The sequence below is a fragment of the Oncorhynchus nerka genome, linkage group LG22 (assembly GCF_034236695.1).
Source record: "Oncorhynchus nerka isolate Pitt River linkage group LG22, Oner_Uvic_2.0, whole genome shotgun sequence".
Classification (NCBI taxonomy): Eukaryota; Metazoa; Chordata; class Actinopteri; order Salmoniformes; family Salmonidae; genus Oncorhynchus; species Oncorhynchus nerka.
In genome coordinates, this window is record NC_088417.1 from 24,868,831 (window position 1) to 24,880,758 (window position 11,928).

Below are 11,928 nucleotides of genomic sequence, written 5' to 3' on the forward strand. Positions count from 1 at the left end.
GGATAAAGTGACTAAACATGACATATAAACAAAGAGAGGGAAGAACAAAAATGTGCCTAGACCTTTTTAACAATTCCGCAGAAACACTGACACAGTACGATCTAACCTTCACACATGACCAGCTTCGAAAATGAGCCAATCAGGTTGACTGATGCTGATGAGGTTTTCCGCCGAATCTATTGTTAGCCGCGGAAATTCATACCACACAGAAGAAATATCCTAATATCATTCAACTGTAGTTTTCCATAATCAGAAATTGAAACGAGGAAAATATGTGAAATGGTAGCCCTCTGGAGAGTAAGGTCAGAGAGGAGGAAGCGGAGGAGGATGGAGGAGGCTAGGTTTTGAAAGGTCAGTCATGATGCGATGGTTCTTATGTCAACGTGGACCTTTTCACGTCTGACAGACCATTTTACAGACCAGTGAACTTCCCTGAGTGGGAGAAAAAAAACATCCAACAACTGCTACAGTGATATTGAAGAACATACACAAATTGCACAGTAAGGTCAGCATTGTTTTTAACCTTCTAATGCCCTTATATTCAACTCTGGACCTCAAAGCCAGTTCCACAGTTTTTTTCTCTCATTCTCTCCCTTTAATCAGGGCCTGATCTAGGCCTGCGACACGAGGTGCAATTCATTATCAGGTAGAACAGAAAACCAGCAGGCTCTGGACACCGTAGGGTAACAGTTGAATACCCCTGCCCTAATTGTTTTTGGTTAAGGTTATGAGTTAGGAGGGGTAGCACCGATATGGAATTGTTCCACCCAGAAACAGTCCAGCAGCAAAACGGGAGAGGCAGAAGGTGAGGAGGACAACCTCTCAGTGTCTGACAGTCGTCCTATAGGTTCTCTGTCCGTCAGTCTGTACAGTCCACCACATGCTTTATCAGAGGTGAGACACGACCGTACCAGCATGGCATTAGCTTCAAACGACAAGCTGGGGGAGGTTGACAGGCTGAGAACAAAAATAACATATTGCTGTTCAGCCCTTGCCTCACAACCAGCATGATGAAAGGTAGCTGTCCTGGCATAGCCACCTCCACAACAGCTAAATGTTGAATGATCTAACTCACAAAGTTACAGCAAAGCACTGTGCCAGAACACAATATACACTCACAACTACGCATAACAATGTGGACCAGAGAGATTTCAAATTGAGTGATACGATGAATGAGAGGATCAAATGTTATTTTCCTTCTCTTTTATCATGAATGTTTCATCGTAGAAAAATGAATGACAATAGTCTTCTTCTAAAATGTAAATGCACGAAGACAAAGTCGTGATGAGGGCAAGGCAGGGGAGAAGAAAGCAGACATCATTAGCCAGCATCACCCATCATGGTCAGAGGAAAAGATTTCTGCTCTACATTAATTCTGTAATGTACTGTAATCTAAAAATACCCCCAGCTGGCTTTAAAGATCCAGGAAATATCACAGAGTACAGGCTACCATCATCACCACCATTTACTGTTAGAATGATATTGTCTAGTGGGGGGGGTACAGATCACTGTATGCATTTTGAAAAGCATTATAAACATAAGCCATTGCTACTATTATTACAACTGTATTACTGTGTTATAATTTAGTTGTTTACTCGTTGCAGTGCTTCAGTGCTTCTGATCAATAAAACTAATTTGACCACAGTTGCAGTCTACTTTATGCTAGATTACCCACTTTAGCCTATTTTTCACAACCACTCTGATATACCATCCAGTCTTTATCAACACAATACCTCACCATTATCCTTACACCATCTATATCCATCATACTTGTAGGCAAGGAGTCAGTCCCCTGCATGGACTGAATATAATTTAGAAACAGCTGTTGTCAATGATGGAGTTGTCTCTGTAATTAGGGAAGTAGCCTAAATTACAACTTTGACAACCTAGTAATCAATGTGGTGATGAAGGAAATAAATAATCATCAAACTTTTTGCAAGATAATAAACGTGAATTTGACAATATCTCCAACAAACACTATCCCAGTTTGAAACATTGTTATTGTCATCATATTCTGTTTAATGTCCTACATATTAACGGAAAAAACTCTCAACAAATCCAACCACTAAAGGAAAGTGAATCATATTGTTTTGCTCCTCTATTATCTAACTCTGTAAAACTCAAAGCAGGACAGCTGCCTGCAATTACACCTTTTCTAAATAATCCAGCTGCCTTCCTAGTGCCCCTGCCTCCCTGCCTGCCTTCCTGATGCGGCTACTGCTGCCTGCCTGTCCTGACCACAAATAACTACGTAGAAGCCTCTCCTCTCCTTCAGCAAAGTGACACTCACCCCTAGTTTCTTACTCCGTATCCGCACGTATCCCTGCTTCACTATATCATTAAAGTTGGAGGCCATGGTCAGCGCGCTCCGCCACTGCCGCGGAAAAGTAACCTCCCTTTCGACTGCGAATAATTCTCCCTCGCCGGAGTCAGTCCGACATCCACAACAGTAAAGAACCACAGGCAATCTTCTACGCTTTCAACGCTCGGGCAGCAGCCGGCTTCGGCGCGGCAGCGCGTTCCATACGGGAGTAGGGAGATACCATTTGTCAGCTGATTTAATTCAGTGTATATAGAGAGAGAGCGAGAGAGAGAGAGAAAGAGAAAGAGAGGGGGGGGGCGCTTCCTGGAAGGCACCATCACCTCTTTGGCAGGGGGGCAGCAGGTAGCACGGTTAATACAGATGACCAACCACAATGGTCTTCTCTCTTTTGCTATGACACAGTTGCCTGGCTACCCATCCACATTAATATTTATTCTCCAAGATGAGTGTAGGTTATGATTGATAGAGCAGCAGAATTACATTCAGGGTGAGTCATCAACGGTAGCTATCTAGCCATACACCGATAAACAGTGTCCTTCGCCCCCGTCCTTCGCCCCCATCGGGTACTTTTCCCGCAGTTCTGTTAATGATGGTGAGGGCAGGTGTTCGGCAGGCGGGAGCGAAGGACACTGTGTGCTAGCTTAGCAAGCTAGTCCTAATGGGGACTCTGGTACACATCAGGCGGGAGTCGGGGCGACATTGTGCACTAGCAAGCTAAGTAGCAACCTAGCACACAGTGTCGCTAACTAGCAAGCTAGCTAGTTCATGGTGTTGTCCTAGCTAACCGTCTGCTGTGCTAGTGGGAGGCGGGAATGACCGGTAGACAGTGTCCTTTGCCCCCGCTTGTCGCTAGCTAGTGAGGAGGACTCCGGTATGCAGGCAGAAAACTCAGAGGGGGGGGGGGGGGTGTTCCTGAAGGAATGCCTAAATGCAAGATGCCCACCCACCCCGAATCATACTATCATACTCCTCAGAGGAGGAAGGGAAGGACCATCATCATCATCAGTGAATTTCACAAAAATAAAAGTTGTAAAACATTTAAAAAGTTATCCTTTTTAAGTAAAACTTTACTAGATATATTCACGTCATCAAATAATTGAGTAAAATACACTGTTTTGCAATGAAGGTCTACAGTAGCCTCAACAGCACTTTGTAGGGTAGCATCATGGTGTAGCCGGAGGACAGCTAGCTTCCGTCCTCCTCAGGGTACATTGACTTCAGTACAAAACCTAGGAGGATCATGGTTCTCACCCCCTTCCATAGACTTACACTGTAATTATGACAACTTCCGGAAGACGTCCTATTAGCTATGTTGTGTCACGTGTGCTCCCTCTCTGGCCTCTGGGTCACCAGGCTACTCGTTAGGGCGCACACCTGTCACCAGCGTTAGGCGCATAATGACACTCACCTGGACTCCATCACCTCCTTGATTACCTGCCCTTGATACAGTGCCTTGCAAAAGTATTCATCCTCTTGGCGTTTGTCCTATTTTGTTGCATTACAACCTGGAATTTAAATTGATTTTTATTTGGATTTCATGTTACTGACATACACAAAATAGGCAAAATTGGTGAAGTGAAATGAAAAAAATAACTTAAAAATAAAAAAAACAGAAAAGTGGTGTGTGCATATGTATTCACCCCTGTTGCTATGAAGCCCCTAAATAATATCTGGTCAACCAATTACCTTCAGAAGTCACATAATTAGTTAAATAAAGTCCACCTGTATGCAATCTAAGTGTCACATGATCTCAGTATATATACACCTGTTCCGAACGGCACCAGAGTCTGCAACACCACTAAGCAAGAGGCACCACCAAGCAAGCGGCACCATGAACCAAGGAGTTCTCAAAACAGATCAGGGACAAAGTTGTGGAGAAGTACAAATCAGGGTTGGGTTATAAAAAAATAACCTATACTTTGAACATCCCACGGAGCACCATTAAATCCATTGTTAAAAAATGGAAAGAATATGGCACCACAGAGTTGGGCTTCACAGAAGAGTGGCCATAAAAAAAGTCATTGCTTAAAGAAAATATAAGCAAACACGTTTGGTGTTTGCCAAAAGGCATGTGGGAGACTCCCCAAGCATATGGAAGAAGGTACTCTGGTCAGATGAAACTAAAATTTAGCTTTTTGGCCATCAAGGAAAATGCTATGTCTGGCACAAATCCAACACCTCTCATCACCCCGAGAACACCATCCCCACAGTGAAGCATGGTGGTGGCAGCATCATCGGCAGGACTGGGAAACTGGTCAGAATTGAAGGAATGATGGATGGCGCTAAATACAGGGAAATTCTAGAGGGAAACCTGTTTCACTCTTCCAGAGATTTGAGACTGGGACGAAGGTTCACCTTCCAGCAGGACAATGACCCGAAGCATACTGCTAAAGCAACACTCGAGTGGTTTAAGGGGAAAGATTTATATGTCTTGGAATGGCCTCGTCAAAGCCCGGTCCTCAATCCAATTGAGAATCTGTGTGATGACTAAAAGATTGCTGTACAGCAGCGGAACCCAACCAACTTGAAGGAGCTGGAGAAGTTTTGCCTAGAAAAATGGGCAAAAATCCCAGTATTTAGATGTGCCAAGCTTATAGAGACATACCCCAAGATACTTGCAGCTGTAATTGCAGCAAAAGGTGGCTCTACACAGTATTGACTTTGGGGGGATAAATAGTTATGCACGCTCAAGTATTCCGTTTTTTTTGTCTTATTTCTTGTTTGTTTCACGGTAAAATATATTTAGCATCTTCAAAGTGGTAGGCATGCTGTGTAAATCAAATGATACAAACCCCCCAAAAATCAATTTTAATTCCAGGTTGTAACGCAACAAAATAGGAAAAATGCCAAGGGGGGTGAATACTTTCGGAAGCCACTGTATGTCACTCCCTTTAGTTTCTTCCCCAGTCATCATTGTTCCTGTTTCAGGGAGTGTTTTTTGTTTGCTTTTGTTTTGGGGGTGATGTTGGGTCCGGGTGTTGGAGCCGGAGCTACCTGGGAGGCCTCAGCCGGTTTGTATGCTCCTATGCCTCAGTGGGTTCGATAGGCTCCCATGCCGAAGCTGGGTGAACAGGTTCCTGTGCCTCAGCCGAGGCAACCGGGGAGGTCTCAGCCGGCTCTTCAGGCTCAGTCCTCAGCCGGTTCCTCAGGTTTCTGCACCTTAGCGGCCGGTACACCGCGGATCCCCAGGATCGTCCCTGTGGTTGGCATCCTGCGGCTGGAGGAAAACGCTCTAGGCGCCGGAGAGAAATTGTCCTCCCTCATCATAAACAGCACTGACCGCCACTGATAGAGTTACATACAGTGCCATCAGAAAGTATTCACACCCCTGGAATTTTTCCACATTGTTACATGGTGAGATGAAAATGTATTGAATTGGCTATTTTTTGTCAACTGTCTACACAAAATGCTCTGTAATGTCAAAGTCCAAGAAAAATGCTAACATTTGTAAAAGATTATGAAAAATAAAACACTAATATACAATAACTTGATTACATAAGTATTCAACCCCTTGAGTTGATATATATTAGAATCACCTTTGGCAGCGATAATAGCTGTGAGTCTTTCTGGGTAAGTCTCTAAGAGCTTTGCCCTCCTGGATTGTACAATATTTGTACATTATTCTTTTTCAATTCTTCAAGCTCTGTCAAGTTGGTTGTTGATTACTGCTACACAACCATTTTCAAGTCTTGCCATAGATTTTCAATCAAATTGAAGTAAAAACTGTAAAAAGACCACCCAGGATCATTCAATGTTGTTTTAGTAAGCAACTCCAGTGTATATTTGGCCTTTTGTTTTAGGTTATTGTCCTGCTGAATGGTGAATTTTTTCTCCCAGTGTCTGTTTGAAAGCATAGCATTTTGCCTGTGCTTAGCTCTATTCCATTTATTTTTATCCTGAAAAAACTCCCTAGTTCTTGCCGGTGACGAGCATACCCATAAAATCATGCAGCCAGCACCATGCTCGAAAATATGAAGAGTGGGACTCAGTGATGTGTCATTAGTGTAACGGTCGTCGTTGGTGGAAGAAGGTGAGGACCAAAGCGCAGCGTGGTAAGTGTTCATATTTTTAATAAAATAAACTGAACACTATAAAAATACAAAATAACAAAGTGAAAGACAAATGAACAGTCCCGTAAGGTGAATGAAAAAACACTAAACAGGAAATAAACACCCATGAAACACAGGTGGAAAAAGGCTACCTAAGTATGATTCTCAATCAGAGACAACTAACGACACCTGCCTCTGATTGAGAACCATACCAGGCCAAACTCAAAAACCAACACAGAAAAACAAACATAGACTGCCCACCCCAACTCATACCCTGACCATACTAAAACAAATACAAAACAAAGGAACTAAGGTCAGAACGTGACAATTAGGCTTTGTATTGAGGACATAAAGTTCATTTCTTTACCACGTGTTTTTGATTCTGTACCAGCTTTCTTCTTTTCACTCTGTCATTTATGTTAGTATTGTGGAGTAACTACAATGTTGTTATCCATACTCAGTTTTCTATCACAGCCATTAAACTCTGTAACTTTTTTAAAGTCACCATTGGCCTCATGGTGAAATCCCTGAGCGGTTTCCTTCCTCTCCGGCTACTGAGTTAGGAAGGACGCCTGTATCTTTGTAGTGACTGGGTGTATTGATACACCATACAAAGTGTAATTGATAACTTCAGCATGCTCAAAGAGATATTCAATATCTGCTTTTGAAATATTTTACGCATCCACCAATAGGTGTCCTTCTTTGCAAAGCATTGGATAACCTCCCTGGTCTTTGTCGTTAAATCCGTGTTTGAAATTCACTGCTCTGAAATTCACTGCTCGACTGAGGGACCTTACAGGTAATTGTATGTGTGGCGTACAGAGATGAGGTGGTCATTTTAAACACTATTACTGCACACAGTGTGGATCCATGCAACTTATTATGTGACTTGTTAAGCCAATTTGAACTCATTAACTTATTTAGACTTGCCATAACAAAGGGGTTGACAATTTATTGACCGGACATTTCAGCTTTTCATTTTTAATTCATTTGTAAAAATGTCTAAATGTAAGCCAGTGACACAACATCTACATGTAATCCTTTTTCAATTCAAGCTGTAAGACAACAAAATGTGGGAAAAGAGCAGTGTGATTTTTTAAAACCTTTATTTAACTAGGCAAGTCAGTTAATTAAGAACAAAGTCTTCTTTTCAATGACAGCCTAGGAACAGTGGGTTAACTGCCTTGTTCAGGGGCAGAATGATAGATTTTCATCTTGTCAGCTCAGATTTGATCTTGCAACCTTCCAGTTACTAGTCCAACACGCTAACCACGAGGCTAGCTGATGACCCATACACTTTCCGAAAGGTGCTAAATGTGTGTCTATGTTAATCTGTGTATATATGAATTTCAGGTTTATTTAATTACATATACGAAATACTTTGGTTAATAAAAAAAATGATTCAATAAAATAATGACACCCACACATGTCAACCTGCTGTACATTACAGAGCAATCATACAATCACTATTTCCATACTATGCAGCTGACTTATTGTTCATTCTAAGAGGGTGTTTGCTAGAACTTTCTAGACGGCTTGAGACTGAAACAAATCAGCCAAATTCTGCTCCTCTGTGATCCTTTACCATAAGCTATCACAAAGCATGATGCAAAATGCTAATGAACACCACTGCTTGCTGTTCACTCTAAAACATCAGGCTTTATACTTTCTATTTGTGTTATTACCTGACTGAGTATGAATGTCATTTCCATACATTTCACCACCAAACAGCAGCCGCCATTAAATGAATAAAGAAATACAATTACAGATTGCCTGTGTGTGAGCAACATGTTCAGTCATTATCAAGCGGCCGTGGATAGATGCTGTGAGATTGGTTTTGTGATCAAATCTAATCTGTGGGATTAGTCCATATCAAATGAATTGAATGCCAACAAGATACCGCCACACAACCACATATTACGGAGAACCAATAGTCTCACACAATACAGCACAGATACAACTCTGATACCCCCATAAAGAAAACTTAAATGTTTTACCGTCACAGAGCCCAAATGACTAAAATCCTTATAATCCTGAGAGAGGAAGAGAGAGCATGATGTTGGTTGGATGTGGGAATGTGGGAACTAAAATCCTAGACATTGCAACAGCAGACGGCTCAGGTACATCAAATCAAGCTGAATTTATATAGCACATGTCAGACATGAATGCAACACAATGCTCTTCACAGGAAAAAGCAAATATACAATGAAAATAAAAAAGGAAATATTTACTACACAAGAAACATAAGATTGACAAAAGATTGACGAATTAAAACTGAAAGAAAAAAAATGACCCTAAGGAAAAGTAAAGCTAAAAAGGTGTGTTTTAAGATCTCTTTTAAATGTCCACAGTTTCGGCCCCCGTCAGGTTCTCTGTCAGGCTATTCCAGAGGCAAGGGGCAGAGTAACTAAAAACTGCCTCTCTATGCTTGTTGGTTCTCGGTTTTGGCATAGTTAAAAGGCCAGTACCAGAGGACCTAAGGGCCCTACTGTGTACATAACTTAAAACCATGTCTGATATGTATTGGGGTGCGCAATTGTGGATTGGTTTGAAAACCAATAGAAGAATCTAAAAATTAATTCTAAAACTCACAGGCATCCAGTGCAGAGACCTTAAAACCGATCTAATGTGTACTCTCTGTCTGATCTTGGTCAGTACCCGTGCTGCAGAATTCTGTATGTTTTGCAGTTGACCAATATCTTTCTTGGGTAGACAAGTTCTCTTTACATAATCAAGTCCAGATCTCTTTCTAGTGTCCTTCCACACGCCTCTCTGGCAAGGCTCTGCTGTATACCAATGGCCCACTTTCAAACCAAACAAAGACCCAGCCAGAACTCTCCTACTCTTCTCTCTACAAGGCTTCAGAGGTACATTACTGCTAAGGGAATAGGAGGGGATGAAATAGAGATGAGAGAGAGAGCATTGGAATTGGTTATGTTGATTAGAATTGTGAGCTGCAGAGGAGGAGGGGGGCTTATGTAAGAAAGTTATGTAAACAAAGTGATTAAGGGAAGATCAAGTCTTTTTTATGTCAATAAACACCCTTTTTTTTCCATATCACCCCACTCTCCACTTTGCAATCTGAAAATGGTTATCTCATATCTGCTTGTTTAGAGTGTTCTTCTCAGAGGAGGACATTGTCAATTAATATTGCCTGTTTCACACAATAGATTTTCTGTCATAAATGGACAACAACATTTCAACCAGCCACTTCCCTACCATCACAATTCCCTTACTGCTCTTATTAATTCATTTATTTCTCCCCTGAAATGCATAGCCTACAAAAGAAGCTATTTTCTACCCTCAATTGTGGGGGGAACAGAGGCTTGTAGCATGGATGATTGACACTTTGAGCACTGTTATTTGTCAAGTGTCAGCTTTTCAGGGTTGCGGTAAAGCAGAATGCTTGTATTTTCTGTTGTGTTTATCATGTTTGCTGGGCTCACAGCGAGATCCTCCACCAACAAACAGCTTGAATTTGATAGTCTTCTTGCATCTCTGGGGGGTGTCCTCAAATTTCAGACTTGTCAAAGTTGGTTTGTCTTCTTGATCCTTTTGCCCCTACTCTATTCCCAGTACCTTGTGTAAAACAGTTGTCCTACTTGGGGGGGGTCAGTGATTGCAAGCAGCGATACAGCAACAGCAACATTAATTATATTTAATTTAATGTAGGTGCAGTATGTAGGTCTCTAGCGGAAAATCACCATATGGGCCGGTCATACATGAATGGTTACAAGTTGGGTCACAGTATGTGTGAAGACAGAAGCTCAAGAACAGAAAGACCTTGACCAAGGTCAAGTCCAACAACCAACAGAGTTCTGCTGAGTTATGAGAAATAGAACTGTTCCTTCAATCTGGAAATTCCTCAGCTATTGACCCCATTATCATGACGATATTTCATAGTTGTTCCGCATCAGGAGTGCATGTCCCTCCGTGCCTGTGATGATTAATACAGTCGCTCTCCAAGAAAGCCCAGCATCCATTACATTGCTAAGCATTTCTAGACATACTGTGCTTATTCAGTAGCCTAACAGTGCACTTGCGTTTGTGAAAACAGGAAAAGTGAATGTTTTTACTGTAATTCTTGGGTGAAATATTGAGATTGTTGCGGTCGCTTTTCACACTTTCATTATCACTGTGTTGTTTTGGCAGGCATTCAACAACACAAAACAGCTCAATAATTAACATAGCACAAAAAACAAGATAAGAGAAAAATGGAGAGAGATAGGAAAATAAAAAGTGGAGAAAGGGGAAGTGAAAGAGAGAGAGAGAGACAGAGAGAGAGGGGGGGAAGGTGAAGAGTGAAAGAGAGATAGAGAGGGAGATAGAGAGAGCGAGAGAGAGAGAGAGGGGAAGAGAGAGAGGAAAATAAAAAAGTGAAGAGAGGCGAAGTGAAAGGGAGAGAGAGAGAGAGGGGGGGGGGGAGAGCTAAAGAGAGATAGAGAGGGAGATAGAGAGAGCGAGAGAGAGAGAGAGAGAGAGAGAGAGAGAGGGGAAGAGAGAGAGGAAAATAAAAAGTGAAGAGAGGGGAAGTGAAAGGGAGAGAGTGAGGTTGAGGGAGAGAGAGTCGGAGAAAATCTTAACACTTAGCTGTTTGCCTTGTAAGCACTTATCCATGTAGGAGGGGGGTGAAGGAGAGAGTGGAGAGAGGAGAGAGATCATGCTGGCAGAGTTATGTTAATGTCCTGGTCTGGGTTTCTCTGCTGTAGCTTTTTACAGCATCCCACATTCAGCCCTGATATGTTAATGGTCACAGTGGGATTTGGGTTTGATTAAATGTCAATGCCTTCAGGAAAAATGCACTCAGTATAACTCGGTGGGTCCTTGGCCCTATGGGTAGGACATTGGATTTGTGTGTGTGTGTGTGTGTGTGTGTGTGTGTGTGTGTGTGTGTGTGTGTGTGTGTGTGTGTGTGTGTGTGTGTGTGTGTGTGTGTGTGTGTGTGTGTATATATTACATGGTCGTGGTGCAGAGATGTTCCCTGAGGATCCTCCCATGTCATGTTTGTGATTTACTCCATAACAGTCCAACTAAGAATGGTTGGAGGGCCTCTGCATCCTTCACTAGAAGGTAGCAGTGAAAGCAGAGACTGCATAGAGAGGTTTCTGTATAACCCAATGACTGACTGTTCAATGATGAGTACAATACAGTGTGTCAAAACATGAAGGTGTTATTGATAGCTGCAATTATACAGGTAGTCTGTAGAGAATATCTTCAGGATACAAAATGGAGAGAGAAAAGAGGGTCCTCAGTTTTATTCTGTCAAATCTGATAAGTTTGTAAGCATAATTATTATTGGGGTTAAATAAGGAGTTAGGGTTAGGGGTTTGACTAAGGGTTGGGGTTAGGGTTGTGGTTAAGTGTTAGGGTTAGGGTTGGGGTTAGGGTTGTGGTTGGGGTTGGGGTTAGGGTTGTGGTTAAGGGTTAGGGTTGTGGTTGTGGTTAAGGTTTAGAGTTGGGGTTGGGGTTAGGGTTTAGGGTTAGGGTTAGGGTTGTGGTTAAGGTTAGGGTTAGGGTCAGGGTTTAGGGTTAGGGTTAGGGTTAGGGTTAGGGTTG

General features: G+C 42.2%; 1 protein-coding gene across 1 annotated transcript in view; it reads right to left on the reverse strand.

Moving 5' to 3' along the window:
- dok6 (docking protein 6) overlaps positions 1 to 2,567 on the reverse strand; it is an 86,157-nt gene extending 83,590 nt beyond the window's left edge. The window contains exon 1 of the mRNA XM_029646338.2: positions 2,291 to 2,567. Within this exon, the coding sequence (XP_029502198.1) occupies positions 2,291 to 2,356 (66 nt within the window). The 5' untranslated portion in view covers positions 2,357 to 2,567. The remainder of the gene's footprint in view (positions 1 to 2,290) is intronic.
- Positions 2,568 to 11,928: the final 9,361 nt, after the last annotated feature.